The sequence below is a fragment of the Dasypus novemcinctus genome, chromosome 2 (assembly GCF_030445035.2).
Source record: "Dasypus novemcinctus isolate mDasNov1 chromosome 2, mDasNov1.1.hap2, whole genome shotgun sequence".
In the NCBI taxonomy this organism is placed as follows: Eukaryota; Metazoa; Chordata; class Mammalia; order Cingulata; family Dasypodidae; genus Dasypus; species Dasypus novemcinctus.
In genome coordinates, this window is record NC_080674.1 from 196,147,224 (window position 1) to 196,175,112 (window position 27,889).

Genomic DNA, 27,889 nt, shown 5'->3' on the forward strand with positions numbered 1-27,889 from the left:
GGATTCAGATAAGTGATAACAAAGTTCAGCACTAAATCAGACGCAGGAAACGACATGGTTGGAAATGAAAATTATTCAAGATAGACTTTTTCTGTTGTGAGATGACACCAAACATTCTCAAAGCAGGTCAAATCCCAGGACATACCAAAGAATAAGAAAGCCCCTGGGAATGCCCTTGGGTAAGTGTCGCATGCATCAGACATGGTCAAAGGATGCTAGAGAAACAAAGACCAGGAATACTCATCTCAGTCATGTTTTTTTTTTCCCTTAACAAATCATTCGATTGATACATATTAATAAAGCATACAATTAACTCAAAGAATACAATCAATTATTTGGTATAATCATCTAGTTTTGTGTTCATTATTTCAATTATTATTAGAATATTTCCATTATTTTAATGGTAATACTGAACAAAAAACAGAAACACAGATTTTAAAATTCCTCACCTCTCAGTCTTTCTATGCTTCCCTTACTGTACAAAACTGCTGTTTCTGGCTATTCTAGACAAAACATATAATCAATGGCTTTTAGTATAATAACAATCTTGTACATTCATCATCTCAAAAATTTTAGAACAATTTCATTACTCTGAAAAAGAAGACTTTGAACCCCTTAGCATTCCTTCCTCATATGTATATAACTACTAATCTCATTGCATCTTTATAAATTTATTTATTTATTTATTTATTTTTAAAGATTTATTTTTATTTATTTAATTCCCCTCCCCTCCCCCGGTTGTCTGTTTTCTGTGTCTTTTTGCTGTGTCTTGTTTCTCTGTCCGCTTCTGTTGTCGTCAGCGGCACGGGAAGTGTGGGCGGCTCCATTCCTCCTCGGCAGGCTGCTCCTTCCTTCGCGCTGGGCGGCTCTCCTTATGGGTGCACTCCTTGTGTGTGGGCTCCCCTACGCGGGGGACACCCCTGTGTAGCACGGCACTCCTTGCGCGCATCAGCACTGCGCATGGGCCAGCTCCACACGGGTCAAGGAGGCCCGGGGCTTGAACCGCGGACCTCCCATGTGGTAGATGGACGCCCTAACCACTGGGCCAAAGTCCGTTTCCCTATAAATTGATTTATATATTTACATTTTAGATAAATGGAAGCCCACAATACAGTCATTGTTGGAAAATGTGGCCAGAAAATGCTTTCCTGATGATAGGTATTTTAGCTCAGCCTAGAGGGTTGGGTTGAAAGGGTGATGGAGATGGGCAGACTACTTAACATCGAAGAGTGGGTACAGAGTCTAAATGTATGGAAAGGAGAATTGGAGGCTTGTGTTAAGGATCACCTCTAATCACTCCATCATGAACTTCTTCATGGCTTTGCCTCCTGAAGCCATTGGTGATAACAGCTGAAATACACCTAGAATTCTAATATGGTGTTCCCGATGAACTTCCTACACTGGTTCTCCTCACAGCACCATAATGAAAGATTTTGCTCAACTCTGTGTCCTCCTCTTTATTCTTTTGAACAATAACTTTTTCAAATGGACATTTTCAACAAGACCATAATTTTGGGAAAGAGCACAGGAATCATTTGAATGGGGATATCAAAATGAACTATCAGATCTTGGTGCACATTTCTGTCCCTCTCTCCCATTTCTCAGTAATACTCTGCTCTTTCCCACATTTCCCAATAATTTTTCACTGGCCTAACTAAGAGGAATGAATACTCTTGATACATATACAAAATTGAGCACCATCTAGGTGCCAGGTATTGAGCACACCAATTTGTCCCTATTTTAAACAGCAATAAGGCCAGTCGTGGACATATTTTTGTCACCGTGAGAATGTTCTCACTACTCAGCATTGATTTTAAAAGAGATTTCATATTGATTTCAAGTTGGAAAGCAAAACAAAATATCCCAGTAAATTTTGCTGTGCTTATTCACTATGTTCCACTTCATGAAGGGGACATCACATTGACAGAATGAATAAACTGTCTACTTCCCAGAATTGAAGAAAAGAAGTATTACAATTGTTGCTAATTAAAAATAAGAGGTTCTTGAGAATTTATAATTTATTCAAGATAACCCTGCCTGTAAATGACCAAACCTATTGTGTTTCTTGTGTGCTCAATAATTACAAGTGAGAATCTCATCATGCACGATGGTTTTAGACATCTTAAGCAAGGAGATATGGAAGTGTGAAGCACTGGAGAGAAGAAAAAAGAAAGGAAGAAATGACTGACTAGGGGAAGACTAGAGAATGGATGGATGGCAAATAAAAATTTCTTTTCATTAGAACAGTTGTAGTTTTACAGAATAATCATACAGCAATGATTATTTCCATATATGCCCAACTCTCAAACAGGTTTTTTCCCCCATATATCCCCAACTCCCAAACCCTTTTATTATTAACATTTTGCATTGGGGTGGTACTTTTCTACAACTTAAAAATTACCATTTTATGCCCTTCCAAATATGTAATTGAATGGTGCTAATTATATTCTCCAAAGTTTGCCTTCATCACCATCATCCATAGCAATATTTTTCATCACCTTAAACAAAAACTCTGTGCCATTTAAACATTAATTTCCTTTTCCCTACTTCCTACCTGACACATTATAACTAGTATTCTAGTTTTGACATTACATATTTGCATATCCTGCTTATTTAATGTAAGTGAAATTCTGGAATAATTGTCATTTTGTGCCTGGCTTATTTCATTAAACAGTGTGACTTCAGAACTCTTCCATTTTATTGCATGCATCAGAACTTCATTCCCTCTATGGCTGAAAAATTACATCAAATTCCCTTCCTTTAATTTCCCCATGGAGATTTGATATAAGTGAATCTTTTTGACTGATCATCAGTCTTCTCAAATAATGTCTCTGAGGTGGAGGTTGATCCCAAAGTGGCAACTAATAAATGTTTGTGTTGCTCCATGCAGACAGGGGACAGGGCTGTTTAGAGGAATTCTTCAGTACAGTGTCCAAAGCAATGCCATCACCAGGAAGAATTAGGGTCAGGTGCCTCACTTTTCCCACTTTGATTCCCAATATGCAGAGCTGTTAGAGCTGCACAGTATCCACCTTTTTCTTGAAAAGCTCTTCTTTTTTAAGGAGCACTTTAGCATCATTTGCGACAATATCAAGAAAATAAGTTTTCCAATAGAAGGCTTTTGTAAAGTAAAAAGCAGTGGGAATAAGTCCCCCACCACCTAGGACAAATTTCTCAATATATTTCAACAGTTTTGCCTGTAAGGACTCATTGCTGTTCTGAACTGACAACAAATGGGGAGACTTAATGCATGCCTTGAGTTGTTCCACTGACACGTGCAAATCCTTAGCCATATCATTGAGGCATGCATCACTTAATCCAAAGTAAGACCTATAGTGGATTAAGGTCTTCTCCATCATCTTCAACTCACTATCACTGAATAAGCCATTGAAAGGAAGTGCAGTTTTTAGTCCCTCTTTTAAAGCCTCCAACCAGACCTTCTGTTGCAGCATCTCCCTCTTCTTGTCAATTACAACCTCAGTAACATTGGGCAGGGTGAGCATAAAGATGTAACGCTTGTGAGCTGGAAGCTCACTAAGAAGGGTAGTCTCTAGCTTTTCAAAATCATAGTCAGAAACATTCATGTTGGAGACTAAGAAGACTTTAGGCTCCTTCACTTTGGCCTCTAGCAGACTGTTCTGACAATTGTCTCTAATCTTTTTCAGAATTTTCTGCTTATCAAAGGTGTGGGGTTTACACTTTTCTTCCTTTTGTATATCAATATCTATTTTGGTTCGAACAAAGTAGAAGTTTTTCTTCATGTCCTCAATTGCTTTAGCCAGGTTAACATCATTTACAGTGAAGCGTGTGGCAGAAATGATAATAAAGAAGTCATACTCATCAAACTTCACTTGCTGCAGATAATTATGTGTTTGGTATTTCTTTCTTTCCATTGTCGTCTCTACTGGCCCAACTTCAGCTGCACCTGGTTCTTCACTCCCAACTCTTCTCAGGGTATTGATGAAACTGGATTTTCCTGCCCCGGAGTCCCCTGTCACAGCAATGCTCAGTGGGCTATTCTCAATGTCTTTCAATGCATCATTAATGGCAGAAAATGCCTTCGATATGTTCCTTTTGTCCAAGGCTGCTTGAATCGAAGCGATGTCATTCTCTGAAAGGATTTTACTGCTCATCTTGACGTTTTTAACAAACTCATCAAAGGCGGCTGAATAAGGAGTCTCTGGCTGAGAGGATGTGGAGGAGAGTGACAGACCCATTGTTGAGAGCTGTAGAAGGTGCTGCAGAGATTAAAGAGGGATGGCCAAAGAGTTAGCATGCTAAGTTGAGAACTTGAGATCTGCTGTTATGTGAAAGCAGAGCCTCAGCTCTAGTCTGCAGTATTCTCCTGAGCATTGTCACTTTCTATTGAGGATCTTGGCTTGGATGTCTTCCCTGGGTGTAAAATCCCCTCTTTAACAATGTGGAGTTAAGGCTTAAAATGTACAGAATTCCTAATTGGAATGATGTAAATATCTTGGATTTGGATGGTTGTCATGGGAGCCCAAACTTGTGAACATAATTAACTACACCAAAGCGTATTTTTGAATGTAGTTAAAAGGGAAAATACTAGGTTGTATTATTGGAAATAATATAAAATTAAATAAAATACAAGAAACATACTTCACCGTGAATCCTAATTATGCAATGTACTGCAGTTTATAGTACAATTATAAAAATGTGCTTTCTTCAATTGCAACAAATGTACCATTCCAAATGCAAGGTGTTAATAATAGGGTGGCATAATGAGAATTTTGTATTTTATGCATGATTGTTCTATAAAGGCATGCCATCTCTTATAAAAATAATTAAATTTTAAAAATCTCTATTTACCACAGGCTGCTTCTCTCCCCTGGAATGGCCATGTATTGAAGGAACTCTCAGTTATTCAAGACCTAATTTGATGGGAAGCGGACTTGGCCCAGTGGTTAGGGCGTCCGCCTACCACATGGGAGGTCTGCGGTTCAAACCCCGGACCTCCTTGACCCGTGTGGAGCTGGCCCATGCGCAGTCCTGATGCGCGCAAGGAGTGCCGTGCCACGCAGGGGTGTCCCCCGCGTAGGGGAGCCCCATGCCCAGGAATGGCGCCACACATACGGAGAGCTGACACACAAGATGATGCAACAAAAAGAGACACAGATTCCTGTGCTGCTGACAACAGAAGTTGGCAAAGAAGAAGACACAGCAAATAGACACAGAGAACAGAAAACCGGCGTGGGGGCGGGAAGGAGAAATAAATAAATATATCTTAAAAAAGAAAAGACCTAATTTGATGCATCATTTTTCCACCCAAACTTTCCTATGGACAATTTTTATTACCTCATATAAACTTTAAAATATTTTTACTTTTAGGTAAAGAAATTGGATTTATTGTAACAAATGCAGTAAGACAATTTAGCTAATGATAAAAAAAAAAAAAAATAAGAGTTTTAAGTCTACCCCTCCACAGCCTCAGGAAAATCCCCTTCAGGACCTGATGAACTGTGCCATCCCAGTATGAAAAACATCCTGCTGCCATTAAGGGATGCCCAAGCCCACCTCATGCCCAAGGATTTTTCACCTCACAAACAGTCAGCAGAGCCTGAGAGAGAAATCCTCAAAGGAGAGGCTTAGCTCAACCTGACTATTCTTGTCCCAGTAGATGAAGAGGGTCTCTTGTGGTCAAAAGAAAATCAGGAGAACAGCATGAAGCAGGAAACTGACCCATACCTTCATCAGTAGTAATCGGTCATTGTTCTGAAATAAGAGGGTTTGAACACTGGATTTTGTTCCTTTTCTTTGTTAATTAACCTTAATTGATATATAAACATGTCATATTCTAATGAGGCTCTCTTAATTGTTGACCAATTCTACTCTTTCAGGGGATCTGAACGGATGCTTAGCTCTTTTTTTTTTTTCTCATTTTTCAATTTTTTTTATTTAATTGTATTTTTTGAAGATATATAGATCACAAAAAATTATGAGTGTGCAAGGGTGATACTGGTGATGAGAAATGCTTTGAATTCACTTGAAAATTCTAACTAAAATTGTGACTGCCTTGGAACCAAAAATGGTAAATGTAACATGAGGCCTTACATGAGCTCTTTTAACGGTGATTCACTTTGTTTATGAAAACTGTTTTCAATCTTATTGTATTGCCTAGAGCTAAGTCTTGATTCCACACTATATGAGAGACTTTGAAATCACGGGTTCAGTGGCTTATGGAAATGTTGTGTCAATTACACTGAGTTCACATTGCAGAAATCATCATGAGCTTCCTTAGGAGAGTATGCCCTCTGCAGGGAGTCATCAGGAGTGAAGTATTTTTAAGTTGAGCTTCATAACAAAAGGTAAAATAGAAGACAATAGGAAATGTCATTTCTTGGCAGAGAACAACCAGTCAATCCAGGGGCTCATACAGGAAAGTGAAGTGGTTTAATAGAGAACCTCGAGGCCTTGACAAATATACACCCATTTGGGAACTCTAAGGAGCAGAGGCAACCTGTGCAGTCTTTTTTTCTTTTAAAAAATTTATTGAAGTATATCACTCATACATAAATATACATAAACAATAAGTATATAGTAATAGTTGTGAACTTACAAAACAAACATATGTACCATCATCCAGGGCTGTCACACCTCACCCTACCACCAATACCTTGCACTGATGCTAAACATTTTAAACTAATGATTAAAGAGCATTTTCGAAATATTACTACTAACAGAAGTATTTTCCCCAAACCCACCCTATTATTATTATTACCTTTATATAATTTCTATATGAAAAAAATATAAGCAATGAGTGCATAGTAAAAGTTGTGAACTTACAAAGCAAACATGCATAAAATCATGCAGGGGTCCCATACATCAACCCCCCACCAACACCTTGCATTGTTGTGAGACATTTGTTACAAATTATGAAAGAATAGTCAAAATCTTAACTACTAATTATAGTCCTTATTTTACATTTGGTGTATTTTCCCCCAACCCACCCTATTATTATTTTTAATATATTTTTTATAACAAAAGTTGTAAACTTATAAAACAATCATGCACATGTGCAGGATTCCCAAACAACACCCCTCTATCAACACACCACACTGTGGTGGAATTTTGTTACAAATAAGATATCATCTGATTGTTACCATGTCCATAGAGTACATTTGGCACACATTTTCCATACTGCCCCATTATCAGTAAAGTACATCTTTGGCACAGATGCAAGAATATATGTTATTACTACTAACCACAATCTATAGGTCACTTCAGTTGTATTTTTCCCATACTTCTCCACATTCTCACTATCCTACAATAGTGATGTACATTTGCTCTAGCAAACAAAGGACACACTTGCATCTGCACCATCCACCACAATTCTTTTTTTTTTATTGATTTTGTAAAAATATTACATTAAAAAAAATGAGGTCCCATTCAACCCCACCACCCCCACCGCACCCCTCCCCTCCCCCAGCAACACTCACTCCCATCATCATGACACATCCATTGCATTTGGTAAGTACATCTCTGGGTATCTCTGTACCTCATGGTCATTGGTCCACATCATGGCCCACACTCTCCCCCATTCCATCCAGTGAGCCCTGGGAGGATTTACAATGTCCGGTGATTGCCCCTGAAGCACCATCCAGGGCAACTCCAAGTCCCAAAGGCACCTCCACATCTCATCTCTTCCTGCCATTCCCCATAACCATCAGCCACCATGTCCACTTTTCCCACTCCAATGCCACCATTTCTGTGTGGTCCTTGGATTGGTTGTGTCCGTTGCACCTCTATGTCAAGAGGAGGCTCAGATTCCACATGGTTACTGGATGCAATCCTCCTGCTTTCAGTTGTAGGCACTCTAGGCTCCATGGTGTGGTGGTTGTCCTTCTTCAGCTCCATCTTAGCTGAGTGAGGTGCGTCCAATAAATCAGATTGTAGGAGCTGGAGTCTGCTGAGGCTCAGGGCCTGGCTATCATATTGTCAGTAAAAAGATTCAATCCCCTAAATATATCTTAAAACCCAATACCCACTACAATTCCAGTAAAGTAGCATGATAATCTTATGAAAAGAGATCCCCTATGGGTCCAGTTTCATCACGCAGAAACACCAGCTCCAAAGAAGGGCCATCTGACATGGCAGTGAACCCTATCTGCCATGACCATAGAACCTGTGGGTCCCTTTAGCCCTCAAAGGAACCAATACCTGGGGATTGTATCTACTTTATCTGTCTCTTAGACTCTGCTCAGTTGTGCATAAGGGCAATCCTTCTGACAGCCTCTAGACTCTTTTTGTTTTAGAGACTCATAGCCATATAAACTCATTTCTCCTTTCTATTTCCCACTTACATTAGATCAAACAGCATTTTAAAGTCATATTATTCCATGTAGACAGGGATATTCTACTGATCCACATCGAACCTTCAATTCAAGGTCATTTTCCAGTTGCATTATCAGTTGTTAGTTGATAGTGATCCCTCGGTGCCAGGGAGGCTCATCCCTGGGTGTCATGTCCCACGCTGGGGGGAAGGCATTGCATTTAGATGCTGAGTTAGGCTTCGAGACTGGCCACATTTGAGTAACATGAAGGCTGTCAGGAGGAAATTCCCAGGCACAGTGCTGCTCTAGGCCTTGTTCTTATTTCAGGCATATCGGCTCACAAGCATAGTCATTAGTATCAGGGGCTCACTGTTGGACTCTCATTCCTTCTCGGTCCTTGCCGCTGCACTTGAGGGACTGCTGCTGCTCCCCTAGGGACCACGGCACAGCACCCCCAGCCAGGGACCCAGTACCCCCCCAGCTTTAGTTTTTAATTGTTGCCACTATGAGTATATCCAAACATTACCATGCACCCTGGACATATGCCCTGTATAGCTCCCTGTCAGCCATATATCCCCTGTCAATAGTATCCTATACCAGTATTCCTCCGCTGCCATTGTTGGACCACTCTGGGATCCAGAACTTCCTGAATATTGAAGCCCCAATATCATGTCAGGATCTCTTACTAGCAAAATGGGATATAGCAATGGGTTTAAAGGTTAGATATAGAATATGTGTTGACTTGGAAAAATTCTACATCCTATCTTTTTGTTTTCCTTTTTTTTTTCCCCTAATTATTGAACTTCTCTTCACAAGAGCCCTAGACCATAGCAATTCATGTATGCAATATACAGCACTCCCACACATCCACCACAAAACCTTTTCCCTTCCACAGCGATACTCTTACAACCTATTCACAACATGTCTGAGACAATAGCTTTCAAACCAGGTGACATCTGTGCTTACATTGTGGTGCATACTTTAGGACACGCAGTTTTCAAACATTTTTAATTATCCTATGTTTTACATTATGGTTTATATTATCATTCTGTCATCCCCTATATGTTTATGATGTAATATTACATATTTTATATCCATCCTTGTGTACTCTCACGAAACTCCTCTCTTATCCCACATTTACCTTGGTTTCACGCATTTAACATCCATTTTCCCATCCCCTTGGTGCCCACAGTGACGGCCAACCTCCGTTTCCCAAGGAGCGACGTCCAGAGATACTTGCAACAGTGTTCAGGTCCTAACTTGCTCAGCTGCCCCAATGCCCTGGGAGCCACCCTTTCTCTCGAGAGATACAGATCCCTCTATTTGATGGCATTAGTCCTCCCCAGGATGTGGGTCCACCCCCACTCTCACTGCTTGGGTCTCTACCCAATGGTATCACCCACTCTGGCAAAATGAGCATTCATACATTCCCCAGGAGCCCGTCCCGCATTGGACCATCCCTTCTGAGCATCCTAAACAGGTAACCCTCTTAATTATATTTTGATACGATTTTCTCAGCATTTTACTCTCAACCAACACCTGACACTCTCCTGTGTTTGTATGCTACCCCTCCCTCCCCCCACTTTTTGGGCAATATTACCCATCTGCCCATCTCCAGCCCCCCTCAAACCCGCAAAGCCCCACCCAAAGGCAACTCCTTGCCCCCCTTTTATCTCTTCTTTGTGTCCATACTTACCACCAGCTCATCATAAATTCCACCTGTAAGCCTATCGTTCAGTCTCTCTAGCTCTCTGAGGCAGCTTGTTTATTTCATATCATTGAGGTCATGTAGTATTTGTCCTTCAATGCCAGTGTTGCTTCACTTAACATAAGGTTCTCAAGATTCATCCATGTTATCACGTGTGTTTGTAGTGTATTGGATCTTACAGCTGAGTAGTATTCCATTGTGTGTATATACCACATTTTATTGATCCACTCATCTGTTGATGGGCATTTGGGTTGATTCCAACTTTTGGTGATAGTGAACAATGCTGCTATGAACAGTGGTGTACATATATCGGTTTGTGTCCTTGTTTTCAGTTCTGCTGGGTATATACACAGCAGTGGTATTGTTGGATCATATGGCAAATCTATGGTTAGCTTTTTGAGAAACCACCAAACTGTCCTCCAGAATGGTTGGATCCTTCTACATTCCCACCAGCAGTGGATGAGTGTTCCCCTTCCTTCACATCCTCTCCAGCATTTGTATTCTTCTGTTTTTTTCACAGCTGCCAATCTTATGGGAGTAAGATGGTATCTCATTGTAGTTTTGATTGGCATTTCCCTGATAGCTAGAGATTTGGAGCATTTTTTCATGTGCTTTTTAGCCATTTGTATTTCTTCTTTGGAGAAGTGTCTGTTTAAATCTTTTTCCCATTTTATAAATGGGTTGTTTATCTTTTTATTTTCAAAATATAGGAGTTCTTTATATATGCAAGTTATAAGTTTCTTATCAGATATATGGTTGCCAAATATTTTCTCCCACTGTGTGGACTCCCTTTTTACTTTCTTGACAAACTCCTTTGAGGTGCAGAAGGCTTTAATTTTGAGGAAGTCCCATTTATCTATTAGTTCTTTTGCTGCTCGTGCTTTTGGTGTGATATTCATGAAGCCATTTCCTATCACAAGGTCCTGTAGATGTTTCCCTACACTGCTTTCCAAGGTTTTTATGGTCTTGGCTCTTATATTTAGGTCTTTGATCCATCTTGAGTTGATCTTTGTATAAGGTGTGAGATGGTAATCCTCTTTCATTCTTCTACATATGGATATCCAGTTCTCCAGGCACCATTTGTTGAATAGGCCCTCACTCCCAGTTGAGAGGGTTTGGTGGCTTTATCGAATATTATAGGGCTGTATATGTGAGGTTCTATATCAGAGCTTTCAATTCGATTCCATTGGTCTGTGTGTCTCTCCTTATGCCAATACCATGCTGTTTTCACTACTGTAGCTCTGTAGTGTGATTTGAAGTCAGGTAGTGTGATTCCTCCAATTTCGTTTTTCTTTTTCAGTATGTCTTTGGCTATTCGGGGTCTCTTTCCTTTCCAAATAAATTTCATAGTTAGTTTTTCTAGTTCCTTAAAGAAGGCTGTGTTGATTTTTATTGGGATGCATTGAATGTGTAGATCAGTTTTGGTAGGATAGACATCTTGATAATATTCAGTCTTCCTATCCATGAACAAGGAATATTCTTCCATTTATTTAGGTCTTCTTTAGTTTCCTTGAACAGTCTTGTATAGTTCTCGGTGTATAAGTTTTTACCTCTTTAGTTAAATTTATTCCTAAGTATTTGATTTTTTTATTTTCTATTGTGAATGGTATTTGTTTCTTGATTTCCTCCTGATCTTGCTCATTATTGGTGTACAGAAATGCTACTGATTTTTGCGCATTGATCTTATAACCTGCAACTTTACTAAACTCATTTATGAGTTCTAGAAGCTTTGTTGTAGATCTCTCAGGGTTTTCTACGTATAGGATCATGTCATCTGCAAATAATGAAATTTTGACTTCTTCCTTTCCAATCTGAATGCCTTTTATATCTGGTTTTTGCCTCAGTGCTAGAGCAAGTACTTCTAAGACAATGTTAAATAGGAGTGGAGACAATGGGCATCCTTGTCTTGTTCCTGAGTTTAGAGGGAAGGATTTTAGGATTTCTCCATTGTAAACAATGTTGGCTGTAGGTTTTTCGTATATACTCTTTATCATGTTCAAAAAATTTCCTTGTATTCCAATCTTTTGGAGTGTTTTTATCAAGAAAGGGTGCTGTATTTTGTCAAATGCTTTTTCTGCATCTATAGATATAATCACGTGATTTTTTTCCTTCAATCTGTTTATATGGTGTATTACGTTGATTGATTTTCTTATGTTGAACCATCCTTGCATATCTGGAATAAATCCCACTTGGTCGTGGTGTATAATTCGTTTAATGTGTTGTTGAATACGATTAGCAAGTATTTTGTTAAGTATTTTTGCATCTAGGTTCATTAGAGAAATTGGTCTGTAATTTTCCTTTTTTGTGGTGTCTTTGTTTGGCTTTGGTACTAGGGTAATGTTGGCGTCATAGAAGGAGTTCGGCAATGTTCCACCTGTTTCGATATTTTGGAATAGTTTCAGCAGGATTGGTGTTAGTTCTTTCCGGAATGTTTTGTAGAATTCACCTGTGAAGCCGTCTGGCCCTAGGCTCTTCTTAGTTGGGAGATTTTTAATGACTGATTCTATCTCTCTGCTTGTGATTGGTTTGTTAAGATCATCAATTTCTTCTTTCGTCAATATGGGTTGCTTATGTGTTTCTAGGAATTTGTCCATTTCCTCTAAATTGTCCTTTTTGTTGGAATATAGTTTTTCAAAGTATCCTCTTATGATAGTCTTTATTTCTGTGGGGTCAATGGTGATATCGCCTTTCTCATTTCTTATTTTGTGTATTTGCATCTTCTCTCTTTTTTTCTTTGTTAGTCTCACTAAAGGTTTGTCAATTTTATTGATCTTCTCAAAAAACCAGCTCTTGGTCTTGTTTATCTTTTCAAGTGCTTTCTTATTTTCTATTTCATTTAGTTCTGCTCTTATCTTTGTTATTTCCTCCCTTTTTCTTCCTGTTGTGTCACTTTGTTGTTGTTTTTCTAATTCCTTCAAATGTGCAGTTAGTTTTTCAATTTTTGCTCTTTCTTCTTTTTTGATATATGAATTTATGGCTGTAAATTTCCCTCTCAGTACTGCTTTTGCTGTATCCCATAAATTTTGGTATATTGTTTTATCATTATCATTTGTTTCAAGGTAGTCATTGATTTCTTTTGAGATTTCCTCTTTGACCCGCTGTTTTTCTAAGAGTGTGCTGTTTAATTTCCAAATTGTGGTGTGTAACCTGGGCCTCTGTCCCTTGCAAATTTCCAGCTTGACTCCACTGTGTTCAGAGATATTGTTTTGTATGATTTCAATCTTTCTGAATTCATTCAGCCTTTCTTGTGGCCTAGCATATGGTCTATCTTGGAGAATGATCCATGTGTGCTTGAGAAGAATGCATATCCTGCTGTGTTTGGGTGTAATGATCTATATATGTCTATTAGTTCTAGCTCCTGTAATATACTGTTCAAATGTTTTGTTTTTTTAGTGATTGTCTTTTGAGATGTTCTGTCCAAAGTAGATAGTGTTGTATTAAAATCCCCCACTATGATTGTAGATGCATCTATTGTTTCACTTAGTTTTTCCAGCGTTTGTCTTACATACTTAGAGGCACCCTTGTTAGGAGCATAAATATTTATGATTGGTTGATCTTCTTGACAGATTTTCCCTTTCACTAAAATGTAGTATCCTTCTTTGTCTCTCACAATTGTTTCACATTTAAAGTCTATTTTGTCTGATATTAATATAGCTACTCCTGCCTTTTTTTGGTTTTTGTTTGCTTGTATGATTGATTTCCAGCCATTCACTTTCAATGTCCATGCGTCTCTGGGTCTAAGATGTGTCTCTTGTAGACAGCATACGGATGGGTCATATTTCCTTATCCAATGTCCCAGTCTGAATCTTTTGATAGGTGAGTTTAATCCATTGACATTCAGTGTTATTACTTTCAAGGAATTATTTGTGTTAGCCATATTTTTATTGGATTTGTGTTTGTCATATTTTGTTTGTATTTTTTTTCCCCTTCTAGTTTATCTTTTTTTGTTGCTCTTATACTCTCCTCCAACTCTGCCTGTCCTGTTTTTTTCCTTTCTTCCTGCAGAACTCCCTTTAGAACTTCTTGAAGGGGAGGTTTCTTGTTGGTATACTCTTTCAGTTTCTGTTTATCTGCGAATATTTTGAACTCTCCATCATGTTTGAATGTTAGTTTAGGTGGATATAGTATTCTTGGTTGGAAATTTTTTTCCTTTAGTACCTTGACTATATCATACCACTGCCTCCTTTCCTCCATGGTTTCAGATGAGAAATTCAGCACTTAATCTTATGGAGCTTCCCTTGTATGTGATGGTTTTCTTTTCTCTTGCTGCTTTTAGGATTTTCTCTTTCTGTTGAGCATTGGATAATTTGACGAGTATATGTCTTGGGGTGGGCCTGTTGGGGTTTATGACCAGTGGAGTGCGCTGTGCTTCCTGGATATGTACGTCTGTCTCTTTCAGTAGATTTGGGAAGTTTTCAGCCATTATTTCCTGCAACACTCCTTCTGACCCCTTTCCCTTCTCTTCTCCTTCTGGAATACCTATAATACATATATTTGAGCGTTTTGCATTGTCATTCAGGTCCCTAAATCCTAGCTGGATTTTTTCTATCTTTTTATTGACCCTTCTACTATCTGTTTGATTTCTGATGTACTGTCTTCCACATCACTAATTCTCTGCTCTGCCTGTTCTAGTCTGTTGATATTTGCTGCAAGTGTATTTTTGATTTCTTGAACTGTGGTGTTCATTCCCATCATGTCTGTTATGTTTTTGCGTATGTCTGCAATTTCCCCTCCCAGTGTTGTCTTCATGTTGTTAACCTCTTTCATTACTTCATCAAATTTGTTGGTGATAAATGTTCTGAGATCTTTCATTGCTTGTGTGAAGTTCTGTTCCCCTTCCTGATTTTTAGTTTGTTGATTGGATTCAGCCATGTTTTCCTGATTACTGATTTGGTTTGTCGATTTTTGTTGCTTTCTGGTCATCCTTTTATCTTGACGGGTTTAATCAGTTCCTTAGCTTCTTTGTCTAGTCTTGGAGATTAATTAGCTGTTATTTTTGCATAAGTGTTATATCTTCTTTTTGTCACTTTGTTCTTCTTATTCTAATTTCTTGTTGCTGGTTAAGTTCACTTTAAAGGAAAGTATTAGTGCTGGGGAAAGGCAATTGTGTAAGCAAGGAAAAAGTGTAGAGTAGTATTGGTGATATATGTTAACAAAGCAAGAATATGAGATCTGGGAGGATGGAGGTTAGATTCATGTAGATTGTGTAGAGTTATAGCTGTAGGTAGAGTACCTATTATGAGGTAGATGACTGAATATGTGAGGAATATGGTATGAGCTACAAAGCTATTGTTTTCATGAGAGAGGGAAAAAGAAAAGAAAGGTAATAGTTTCATGAGTGGATACCAGACAGAAAACAAAACAAAGGTATTAGAAATTAAGAGTTAGACACTTTGTGGATCAAAGAACGGGAGGTGGGGGGTGGAATATAGGAGAGACAGTAGATGATAGCGGATATCAAGATGCAGGGGAAGGGGGATAGTGTAGGTAGCCTAAATCAGTTCACACAGAAATTAGGCAGTGGAGGATGGGAAAACCCAACAAATGTGAGGTGTTCCCTGTAGCACCTATTGTATACTTGAATTAAAATAAAATAAGTGGAAAATGAGGGACAAGAGGGAGAGAGAAAACCGAAAAAGAAAAACTAATAATAAAGAAAAAAAGAAAGACGAGAAGAAAGGAAGAATGAAAAAGAGGGTGGGCAAATGGTGGGGAACAGGTAGGGGGAAGAGAAATATAGGTATACACGAGCCACAATTGCAACACTATCTAAAACAACAATGAAAAAAACCCTAAATAACTATATAAAAAAAGGACTTTGGGGGACATGCTAGGAGAAAAGACTAGGGGATAATGCAACATTAGCAATCAGGGCATCAAAAAGAGTAAAAAATAAGATAAAATGAAAATAAAAACAAAACAATATGTCCCAATAAAGATAAAATGCAAACGTTAAGGTCCAGGGCACTCAAGGACCCCAGCTAGACCCCAGGGCGTGCTGGATTCAGGGGTGGAAAGTCTGAGACACTGAAGACTCAAGAGGTGTGAGTCTGGGGTGTGGACCACCAGAGTCCAGGGGACCCAGACCTGGCAACCTCAAATCTGGTCAACAGGAAGCTTAGGAGCCCCACAGTGCAACACAGCCCTCAGGAATCTCCGTAGCTGGGTGCCAGCCCCATGTGGGAAGCCAGATCCGCAAACTCTATATTTAATGTCTGAACCCTGCAATTCACCTACTCCTCAGGGTTTCAGCCTTTGGACAGCTCCCACCCTGTGCTCCCACGCAACGGCCACTTGAGGGTGCCTCTACACCACAGCCAGTTCAATGACCCAGATCCCAAGCCCCGCCGGGTGGGGTGGGCTTCAGCTGGAAACGCCGAAAACAGACTCTAAGACCCGAAATCCCAAACTTCGCAAAATATTCCCCAATCGGCTTCCCGATGTGTTCTCCTCCCTCACTGCACCCTGCAACAATCTTCCAATTGTGTCCCCTTATTGCCAAAAATCCAATTCCGTTGCAGATCGGCAGCCAGACCTGTGGGGATGGGGCTCCAGGTGGAAGCGCTACCACCCCTGTCCGCAACCAAAACGTCCCCCGCTTCACAACAAAACACCGTCTGTCTCCCCAAATCAATCTGCAAAGGAGTCCTGTCCCATCAACCCCTCACCAGCCCGCCCAGGACCCGCAAATTCCTCAGCACCGCAGAGCCTCCAAAAAAAAGGAAAAAAAAACCCTGGCTGCGGTGGCTCCCCGAGCTGCAGCAGCATCCGATACTGCGGCTCCGCCCACCCAAGGAGGGAACTTTCCGCGCCCAGCTGGGACCTCCGTTTATATATTATAGACGTATCCTCTCTGTTACCTTCCCACCAAATCGGCGTCTAGACACCTTCCAACCAGCAAAAATCCCCGAAACAGCGCGGTCCCAAAGAGCCTTCAACGCTGCCCAGCCGCCCCCTGCAGAGACATTACCAGGCAAGTTCACTCAGCCACCATCTTGCCCTGTGCAGTCTTAAGAACATCCTTTTCCATCTGCTCTGTGCCCAGGGTGATCTTCAGTCCAGAGGCTTAGAAGGTATATTCCCTTAAGCAAAGGTTTAGATGCATCTCATTACTCTCCCAGAATTCACACTCCAGACTCCTGTCCCCTCCAGATAGCCCTAAAACAAGGGAATTGAAGTGAACCCACACCTTTTGTCTCTTGCCTGGGGCCTAATTTACATCCAGAAGAAATACACCACTATCCTTTCCCCAGCAAAGGCTCCATCCCTTTCAATTTCCTTTCCCTTGCATGCAGAGCTTGCTGACCTGACTCTCACCCTTTAGGTTTCTCAGGCTTGCATCAGTCTCCAGTTCAGTGTCCACTAACTGAACTCTTCTTCAACTACTCTCCTAGAGCTCCTGCTGAAGCCCTCAGTTTGAGTGGCACCTTCCATCTTTCCCCTTGGGGACCACAGCACACTAACATTTTCTCCAATTCTGCATTTCAAAAGTCCCCTAAAACCAACCATTTTTAAAGCTTCTGTACATATAAGAACTTTGACACCCTTCTAAGTAATTCTTGACAAACTAATTTGAAATTTCAGACTGACTGATGAGCTGGAAATGGCGTAACAGTTCTTGTTTTGCCCCAGCCAATTGTGACCAGGAAAGTAAGATCCCATTTTAGTGTTCTGTTACACATAGCATCAGGGAATGCACCCTGAAGAGAGCATAAAATCACCAGACATTGTAAATCCTCCCAGGGCCCACTGGATGGAACGTGGGAGAGTATGGGCTATGGTGTGGACCATTGACCATGAGGTGCAGAGATGCCCAGAGATGCACTTACCAAATGCAATGGATGTGTCATGATGATGGGAGTGAGTGTTGCGGGGAGTGGTGGGGTGGGGGTTGTGGGTTTGAATGGGACCTCATATTTTTTTAATGTAATATTTTTACAAAATGAATAAAATTAAAATAAATAAATAAATAAATAAACCTAAAAAAATGTATTTTAATGTGAGAGTACAGCAATAAAAAGGAAAGATAATTGAGTGATGAGAATCCATTTCATTTCAAAGGAAAATTAAAATCAGATGAATTATCTATTGTTAACAAAATCAGGAAAGCTGAGGTGGAACCACCCAGTATTTTGTTTGTTTGTTTGTTTTGTTTTGTTTTGTTTTTATAAGTCAAATAAAAGGTGTTTTATTTATTTTTCTTTTTTCTTTTTATTTTATTTACTTTGTAATAATATTACATAAAAAATATATATATATGAGGTCCCATTGAACCCTACCTCCCCCACCCCACCTCTCCCCCCCCTCAGCAACACTCCCGCCCATCATCATGACACAGCCATTGCATTTGGCAAGTATATCTCTGGGCACCCCCGCACCCCATGGTCAACGGTTCACACCATGGCCCACACTCTCCCCCATTCCATCCAGTGGGCCCTGTGAGGATTTACAATGTCCGGTGATTGCCCCTGAAGCACCATCCAGGGCAGCTCCATGTCCCAAAGACGCCTCCACCTCTCATCTCTTCCTGCCTTTCCCCATACCCATCAGCCATCATGTCCACTTTTCTCAATCCAATGCCACCTTTTCTATGTGGATATTGGATTGGTTGTGTCCATTGCACCTCTATGTCAAGAGGAGGCTCAGATTCCACCTGGATGCTGGATGCAATCCTCCCACTTTCAGTTGTAATCACTCTAGGCTCCATGGTGTGGTGGTTGTCCTTCTTCAACTCCATCTTAGCTGAGTGTGGTGAGCCCAATAAGTCACATTGTAGGTGCTGGAGTCTGTTGAGGCTCAGGACCTGGCTATCACATTGTCAGTCCAGAGATTCAAATCCCCTAAATATATCTTAAACCCCGACACTAACTGAACCTCCAGCACATTAGCATGAAAGTCTTATGAAGAGAGATCCCATCTGAGTCCAGATTCATCACACATAAACACCAGTTCCAAAGAGGGGCCATCTGACCTGGTAGTTAACCCCATCGGCCATGACCATAACTCCCATGGGTCTCTTTAGCCCTCTAAGGAACCGATATCTGGGGGTTGTATCTGCTTTATCTGTCTCTCTGACTCTGCTGAGTTGTGCATAAGGGCAATCCTTCTGACAGCCTCCAGACTCTTTTTTAGAGACTCGTAGCCATATAAACTCATTTCTCCTTTCCATTTCCCCCTTACATTAGGTCAAACAGCATTTTAAAGTCATGTTATTTTATGTAGACAGGGATATCCCGCTGATCCGCGTTGAACCTTCCGTATGAGGTCATTTTCCAGTTGCATCATCAGTTGGTAGTTGATAGTGGTCCCTCAGTGCCAGGGAGACTCATCCCCGGGTGTCATGTCCCACGCTGGGGGGAAGGCATTGCATTTACATGCTGAGTTTGGCTTCGAGACTGGCCACATTTGAGTAACATGAAGGCTGACAGGAGGAAATTCCCAGGCACAGTGCTGCTCTAGGCCTTGTTCTTATTTTAGGCTTATCAGCTCCCAAGCATAGTCATTAGTGTTATGGGCTCACTGTTGAACCCTCACTCCCTCCCGGTCCCCGCCACCCAGTATTTTGCACACACTTCTTCCCATAGTGAGTTTTAAACTTTGGGATGTCCTTCTTCCCAGTGATGTGGGAGGCTTTTTGTCTCTTAATAGATAACCTAAGCTGTCTGTGACTTGTGGGTGTGGGACAATAAGAGGCTGCAGTCCTGCCCTTGGTAACCATGGCAGTGACTCCAGTCCCAGGAAACAGTTTAACAATGCAAAGTATATAAACTTTAAATATTCAGAGAAAATGCAAACCAAATGGGCTAGAGGCTTATCTGGAATGTGTGAAGTCCACGCTGGGGGTTTACCTAGGATGTGGAAGATATGTATGCTAATTCAAGCCTATTGAGAATTGAAACAAAAGGACGATTTAACCTTTCCTCTCTGTATAAAAGAAACTCAAAAGTCTTGTTCAGGGCTCGGGATTGAAACAGAAAGCTCCCGAGTCTGGCCAGCCATCAATAAACCATTTTTCCTTCTCAAAATCATTCTTGAGTCCTGGCCTTTCTATTTGCAAATAATTGAACCTTTTTCAAATTCTACAAACTTTTTGGGGGTTCTCTGGGATTTCAAATGAAGGTCAGAGATTGTAACATTTTGCTGCCCCTTCCAAATCCCTGAGGAAGCTGGGAGGACTCTGGTGAACCCCAACTCTGGGTGCCCCTGGATTAAGTTTAATCCAGAAAAGATGTGGGCTCCACCAGAGTCTTCCCAATGAAAATTGAGGGCAATGGAAAGTCTGAAGAGAAGGATTCTGGGAATGAAAAAGAACTCCGAACATGGAAGAAGGTTAGACTACCTGGGTGAGCAGTCTGGAAAGCCCTAGCTTTGATTGCTAGGAGAGGGAGGCTGATCACCTCCCAAGAGAACCCTAGTAGCCCCAGAAAATTGGGGGGAAGTCATTCTCTTTATGTCTGGAAAAAGGAAAAAAAAAAAAACCAGGAAAAACCCTGGAGTTTTGGGTTTGTCTAACTGCATGTTATAATCTTGTACTAGTCTTACATCCATTGAAGGAGTGGAGGCTTAGTTATAATAAAAAGGGCTGTTCATAGGTTTGAGTCCTAATGTCCTGGAAATTGGTCTGGATTTTTTAAAAACTTGGTTACAGGAAAATGGATCAGCTTTTCTAGTGAAGCTTGGTCTGGGTGTAAAGTTAAACAGTGAAAAATGTCTAGCTGGAATTTTTTGTTACGGTGCTGAATTGTGAATGAATTCGCTTTATGCCAAATGTTAATGTTAAGTGTTCTCTCTAAGGTTTGTGATGGCTGCAGGGGCAGCCATGCTGGAAAAATATATATATAGAACTTGTGAGTCAGATTAGTGACCTTTGTGCTTCTGTCTGTGTCAGCTCAATGCTAGTGTTGGAGTTGTGTGGTTATGTAAAGTAGAATATAGTTAAGCTGGAACCCTCCCTTGCCATTGGCAAGGGGGTGAATTGATTATAGGGCAAAACTGAAGAGTCTGGATGTTTGCAGAGTCTAGATGTTTGTGCATGCTCTGCCGTCTTGTCTCTGGTCTGTCCCTTTGCCAGGGCTTGCAGGGCATCTGTGTCTGTGCCACACACCCAAGTTTGTTGGGGCTGCCCCAGTCAGGGTGGCTGGGTCCCAAGGACAGGTGCCGAATTTGAGTAGGTTCTGTCTGCCCATTTTGCCAGAAAGTTGGAAAGGGGGGTGGGCGGCTTGCCCCTTTCCAGTGAGTCCACACCTTCTATTCATAAGCTGCATTCCTATTTGATTGTTGTGCCCCTGACTGCCTGGAAAGGGGGGGAGTAAAGGGAGTGAAAAGCAGAATCAAAATAAATGCTGTAAAGTTCCTCCCTGAGGTGTCAATTTGCATTCTGCCCAGGTTCTTTACTTTTCTAAATCTCTCTTTCTGTAAGACTGTAGAAATAAATACTTTGGAATGTTTTAGAACTGTAAAATCTGAAGAAAGGAGGCTATCGCTTGAAACAATTGACCTCTAATCATGTGATAGCCCTTTTCAATGGTCTGGCTGGGAACTTCAGGGTTGTGAGACTATGGAGGGAAAAGAAAAAAAGAATGAAATGCCACTTTGCAATCTATGTTTGGCTTTTATCAGTTTCTGGTGCCCAAGAATTCATGATAAAAAAAGTAAAAAGGTAGTTTAAAATGAATCTTTTTTTTTTTTTTTTGGGGGGGTCAGGGGTCTGTGAGTAGAGACTCATCAGACAACTTTATTGTTTATAAGGGGCTCTCTATATACCCCAGTCTACATGACAAGCAGCAACAAGCAGTTAACTATTAGCATTACTAAGAAACTCAAAAAATCTTATCTCAAAGTACAAAGTCTAAGTGTTCTACTTACTACAAAAGGTTTGTGCTCATCTTTTCTTTCAGCCTTAAAATGAATCTTTAAACGCCAATACTCTCTTGCTGGTAAATTAAATGCATAACTCGCAGATGAGAATTTGTTCCATTACTAGGAAAAGGCAGAACTTCACAGAATTGTTACTAATAAAATTCTTGTAGCTTAATTAATAAAAGTATCCAATTCACCTTAAGATTAAAACTTAATGAAAACTGTAAGAGTTAAGATCATTTATATTATAAAACAACAACAACAAAAAAAAACCCTGAAATTATAACTGAGTGAATTTAGCCTGAAACTACTATTCTAAGTGTAAATTCTAAACTAATCTTACCTTCATTTATGGTTACTTCAAGCCTAGCCTCAGTAAATATACATAGAATTAATCTTGTTGCTTATCAAAATTCTGCTTAATTCAAGGTAAAATATAAAGTTCTAGAACAAAAGAAAATTGTGTTAAAACATTGGGAACATTTTGGTTACAAGCCATTAGTTAAGAAACAAAATTCTTGTGTAAAACTGCATGGTTGTAGTGTAAAACTGCACAGTCATAGTGCAAATTAAGAAAAGTTTCAGGAGTCTGAAATGTTTTGCAGTCACACTTATTTTGTAAAAAATGAAAGTTTTAAGTAACTAAAGTTATGTTTTTGTGTCAAACTATTCATGTCCGCCTATTTGCTCAAATTGTTGAGATTAAATATGCAGTTATATAAGTAATATATATTTCTGGACCCCAAATTAAGCTAAGCAGTATATAAAATAATACAAATTATAAGTAACATAATTTGTGTTTCTGTCTAACTCTATTTGTGTCTCTGTCCATTTGCTCAGTGTATGTCTTCATACATCAGGATGGTAATATCAAATTAACAAGTGAAAATTCCTAAAAGGGCTCTATTTAAATTGGTAAAAATTAAATATGCAGTTATACATGTGAATAAATATTATTGGAGCCCAAATTAGACTAAGCAGGATGAAAAAGTCATATATAAATCTGTAGGAACTATTGAAAAAGGGTCGCCTCTTTGCAAGAGCTTTGAAAGCAAGACTAGGTGTGGCAGCTTAAACCTATCTACTAAACTAAGGAATTAAGAATCAGATTGCCCTGTAATTTCCCAATTTAAACCTTTTGTCAGCCATAAAATGTAAAAAACAAAGATTAGTTTAGTTTTCACATAAAGAAAGAAAATATTGATTAATGTAACCTGGCAGCCTACTGCCTCAGTCTCCCACTCCTGGGTTAAACAGCAACAAAGGAAACCAGCTTAAGCCAGTCCTATAGGCAATAAAAAGATGCCCAAGAAAGAGCTAACTAATTCAATACCAATTCACCACTAAATTCCATTCCTTATTTGACAAAGGGGAACAGGTAAAAACTAAAATGGTTGGAATATGATGGAGGAAGTGGTTAAATCACAGACTTTTGTGTGGGAAAGTTAGATCTTCTCATATAGGCTGTAACTTCTGAAGTACCCACTCTATGGAGAAACAGAGGAAGAGCTTGTGTGATAGGCTTAGGTATATAAAGTCTGTTATTTTTCTTTGTTCGGGGCACCAGCCATATTTTCTGGTTGTGTACCCCTTCTTGCAAGAGTGAGAATAAATTCTTTTCTTCTCCACAATCTGGTGAGCCTTAATTTCTTCCAGATTTCTTTCCAACAAAAATAAAGGTAATTAGTGACTCTGTTGACAAATTTCAGTAAGTAAAGAAAAGCCCATAAAAACTATGGAGAGATCTTTCCCGGATTATGATTAAATGAATTAAGTAATTGTGTAATGTGTTTTGAAACCTGGTAGTCAATGTGCTTTTTAAAAAAAATATTCATTTTCATAACTTAAACAAATAAAAAGTTTTAGCTTCCTGTAAAAATATAAAGAGAACATTCCTTGTATAAACTATAATGGTTTCAATTTTATTTAGCTTAAGTATAATCTCCCATAGTTAACTTATAAACTAAATTAACATTATATGTAAAATCTTTAAAGTAATAAAAATTTAAGTTCATGTTAATAAAATTAAGCTAAAAAATTGTAGATATGCTCTCTTAAAGAAATAAAGTAAATTTCTTTGGTTAGTAATTATAATTTATTAAGTTTATTTAAATGTAAAGTCAATGTGGTTATAGTCAATTACAAAAAGTTTGTAAAACATCTTCCAAACTGAAAACGTTTAAATAGTTCTAGTTCTAAAAGTCATCGTTAACTAAAAACTTGAATTAGTATTGGTTGCAAAAAATAACTTCGTGCTAATAAAACTGTCTGAAGGCTACCACAAGGTGCATATTTAAATAAATGGTAATAAAAATTATCTTGATTCTGTTAGGAATCTTCTGTTTTCATTTTAACTATGAAAAATAATTTTTTACCTCTATTACTAAAGTAAAATACCTACTATTATCTTCATGGTAAAATTGTATAAGTAAACAGTCACTTAATATGATGTGTTGCACTAAATTGTTTAAAATGTATATAAAAACAAGGAATAAACTTTAACATTGTCAAACTCTTTTGTGCATTTAAACCAGGCCTTGAATACATTTCAAGTTGCCTCTCCGTGTGAGTTATTGGCTAGGCTGGTCACTGACCCCTCAATTAAAAATATTTGCTATATCAGCCTCTGGTTCTGCTCCTGAAGTTTATGGAAACTATGTTGCAGTTTCAAGCTCCTGCAGCAGCCAGTGATTACTCAGTACAGGCAAGTGTACAATGGATATCGCCTCCAGACTGGCACTGTTCCATAGTGCCAGAGAGCACTATGCACCAGGCCGGTAGAATACTGGAAACTCTCTCTAGGATCAACAATGCTGCGACTTGCTCACTGTGTGAAGAACATGCTAAATGGAGCCATGATACCAGGATACTGTAAGTAAAACTTAAACACAATTGGCATTATGGCCTGCTCCCATGGAGAGATAACATGTAAAGTGTTACAAACCTGATACTTAAAACTAATAATTGCAACTCTGAATCCTTATGCATTAAATAATACATTAGTTAATATTAAGTGCTGTACTTTTATCCTGTACTAAATATATGCCTAATAATTGTAACATCTTTTCTATTTTGAATCAAGTGCAAAAGTATATTAGACATGTTAGATTCCTAGTAAATTCATTTTCTAAACAGTTAATAAACATGTCTATAGAATAAGGTGGCAGTCTCAGCCAGGCTCAGTCAACTTACTATTCTACTGTACTCTACTGTGTAGAAAAAATGAGGCTTGCGTAGCAAAAATGAGGCTTGCTTGCTAATAATGAGTCACCTATTGAACAAGTCAAAATTACCGAAAACTACAATTAAAAATAAAATGTAAAAAATACCTTTATTCTGTAGTTCTGATCACTCCCACAGCTAAAAACTAAGAAAATTTCCAACTTGGTGTACTAATCCTGAATAAAACCAATTGCCCAAAGGGTGCCAGTTCACCAGGAGCATCTGACAAAGCACATGAGTACCAATCATTAAACAGCTTGAAATGTGTCTTCAAACAAAGCTAAGTATCTATTGCAATTTCTCTCTAAAAATAAATAACTTAGAAAAAGTACATATATATATATATATATATATATATATATATATATATATATATATATATACACACTGTTCCCACAAGCTTTTAAAAAGGAGTGCCATCTTTATAAGCACCTAACCTTGTCTACCTCTGTAATCCAATGTCCTCTTTTAAAAATGAGTATTCCAAATTTTTAATTAAGTTTGTTTCTTTCAGAGTGAACATCTTATTAACCATATGAAAACTTCATCCAACTTTGTACAGAAGGTCAGATCCATCTTCCTCCAGGTAAAATAAAATAGAATTTTACACCTTGCTAGGCAATGATCACAGCCCATGTCCACCAGGAAGCAGTTACAGAAAAGAGATCATCTCCCTTCAGCACCCCTTTAAAATTAAAGGTGTAAGTAAACTCTTTAAGGGTAATACAAAATTAATAGATGGATCTGGAGCCTGACTGAAAATCTATGTGGGCACCAGAGGCACCAGGGTGACTGCAGGGGGCCCCTGCCCCAGAATTCTACTGTCTGGAGTAAAAATTTATAAACTTTTGGGAACAATCTCCTGGATGCTACACTGAAAATCAGTAAGTAAATTAATCAATCAAAACAAGAAACAGCCATCCACCTCATAGCTCCAACAATAATTATGCCAAAGCTTAGCAAGTTAAACTTTGACATAAGGGGGGAATGATGTGGACTATGGATGGGAGGCTCTTTGTCTCTCAATAGATAACCTAAGCTGTCTGTGCTTGTGGGTGTGGGACGATAAGGGGCTGCAGTCCTGCCCTTGGTAACCACGGCAGCGACTCCAGTCCCAGGAAACAGTTTAACAATGCAAAGTCTATAAACTTTAAATATTCAGAGAAAATGCAGGTCAAGTGGGCTAGAGGCTTATCTGGAATGTGTGAAGTCCATGACGGGGTCTTACCTAGGATGTGGAAGATATATATGCTAATTCAAGCCTATTGAGAACTGAAACAAAAGGACAATTTAACCTTTCCTCTCTGTATAAAAGAAACTCAAAAGTCTTGTTCAGGGCTCGGGATTGAAACAGAAAGCTCCCGAGTCTGGCCAGCCATCAATGAACCATTTTTCCTTCTCAAAATCATTCTTGAGTCCTGGCCTTTCTAAACACAAATAATTGAACCTTTCTCAAATTCTACATCACCAGTACTGATTCTATTCCCTCTAAACTCACTCCTTGGTTATCTTAGCCTGTCCCATGTCCTCCATTACCAAGTACATTCTGGACACTAACAAATATATATCTCTAAACTGGATCTTTTCCCTAAATTTCAGACCCAACTATCCCATTGTTTACTCCACTCCTCTGACTTGTTTGTCCTCAGCAATCTAGATTAATTGAATGTGACTAAAACTTAACTCCCTCCCAGGCCCCTTCCTCCCAGGTCTCTTGCACCATGGACTAGCAATGCTGCCTTCCCACAGGCATGGAAATATACACACAATCTTTTTTCTCTCACTCTCCACTTTAGCATTCTGTGACTATACCTTCCACATCTATCCAAATCCAACCACTTCTATCTATTCAACCACTACTGCCCTTGTCCAAGCCATGATCATCTCTACCTTCGATGATGCAGTTAATCTCCCTGACATGATCCACTTCTGCACTTGTCTTTTCACAGTCTGAAATAGCCACCAATCAGTCTTCTAAAACACGGTCAGACCACAATTTCCTCTACTCACAACCTCCCACAGGCTTCTGCCAAACTCAGATGAAAAATTAACTCCAAGAGGCCTTCCCTGACCTGAATTCACCTCCAACTCTGCATCTTCCCCTCCCTCTAGATTGCTTCACTTCCATCACTTTTCCTCCAATGTATGTATCTGTTCCTACCACAGGATTTTGAATTTGTAGCTCCATGTATCCCTCTGTGCCCCCTTTCTGGGTACCTTCTCATTTGGTTTCCCTGACCTCAGATTCAATCATGCAACTCTCCTCAAGTCTCACCCTCCCCATACTTCCTTCCTTTATATTCCTACAGGGTACTTATGGCCATTGGATATACTTATTATACTCCTCTCTTGATTTTTGAACTACTCCTTTGTCTGCTTCCCTCTGCCCTTACCCACCTGCTACCTGTCTAATGCTCAAACATTCTACAGTGTAGAGGAATGCAATTTGCTCTAATTCTCTGGGTGGTTATAAACATTCTTCAGCAATTTGACCCCTCATCCTTTCAAGTGTCCTGATCACAAATCAAACTCCAAGCTCTCCCACCCTCAAAATACAGTTGTATTCATCCTTCTATAAATCTATACTCAATAAAAAGTGTTTTCTCACTTACCAGCTTCTGAGAGAAAAGAGATATATGTTGTCAGATTTGAATTCTGAGTCTTTCCACTGTGATTGCACAAAATGCTGAGGCTGGTCCAGAGATTCCTACAGCACAGAGTACAGAAAACTCCCTCTGACCTAGACTTGTTCTTACAGGTGATATCCAGGACACCTGTGGTCAACAGAGAGAAAAGGGTTGGTTGTCAT

The 27,889-nt window shown here is 39.4% G+C and overlaps 1 protein-coding gene across 1 annotated transcript; it reads right to left on the minus strand.

Moving 5' to 3' along the window:
• LOC101429166 (interferon-gamma-inducible GTPase 10-like) lies at positions 1 to 27,889 on the minus strand. The gene is made up of 2 exons (XM_004474118.2): positions 27,693 to 27,889; positions 1 to 4,238 (listed from the first exon to the last, which is right to left on the minus strand). The coding sequence occupies exon 2, from the start codon at positions 4,215 to 4,217 to the stop codon at positions 3,012 to 3,014; it is 1,206 nt and encodes a 401-aa protein (XP_004474175.1). The 5' UTR covers positions 4,218 to 4,238; positions 27,693 to 27,889; the 3' UTR covers positions 1 to 3,011.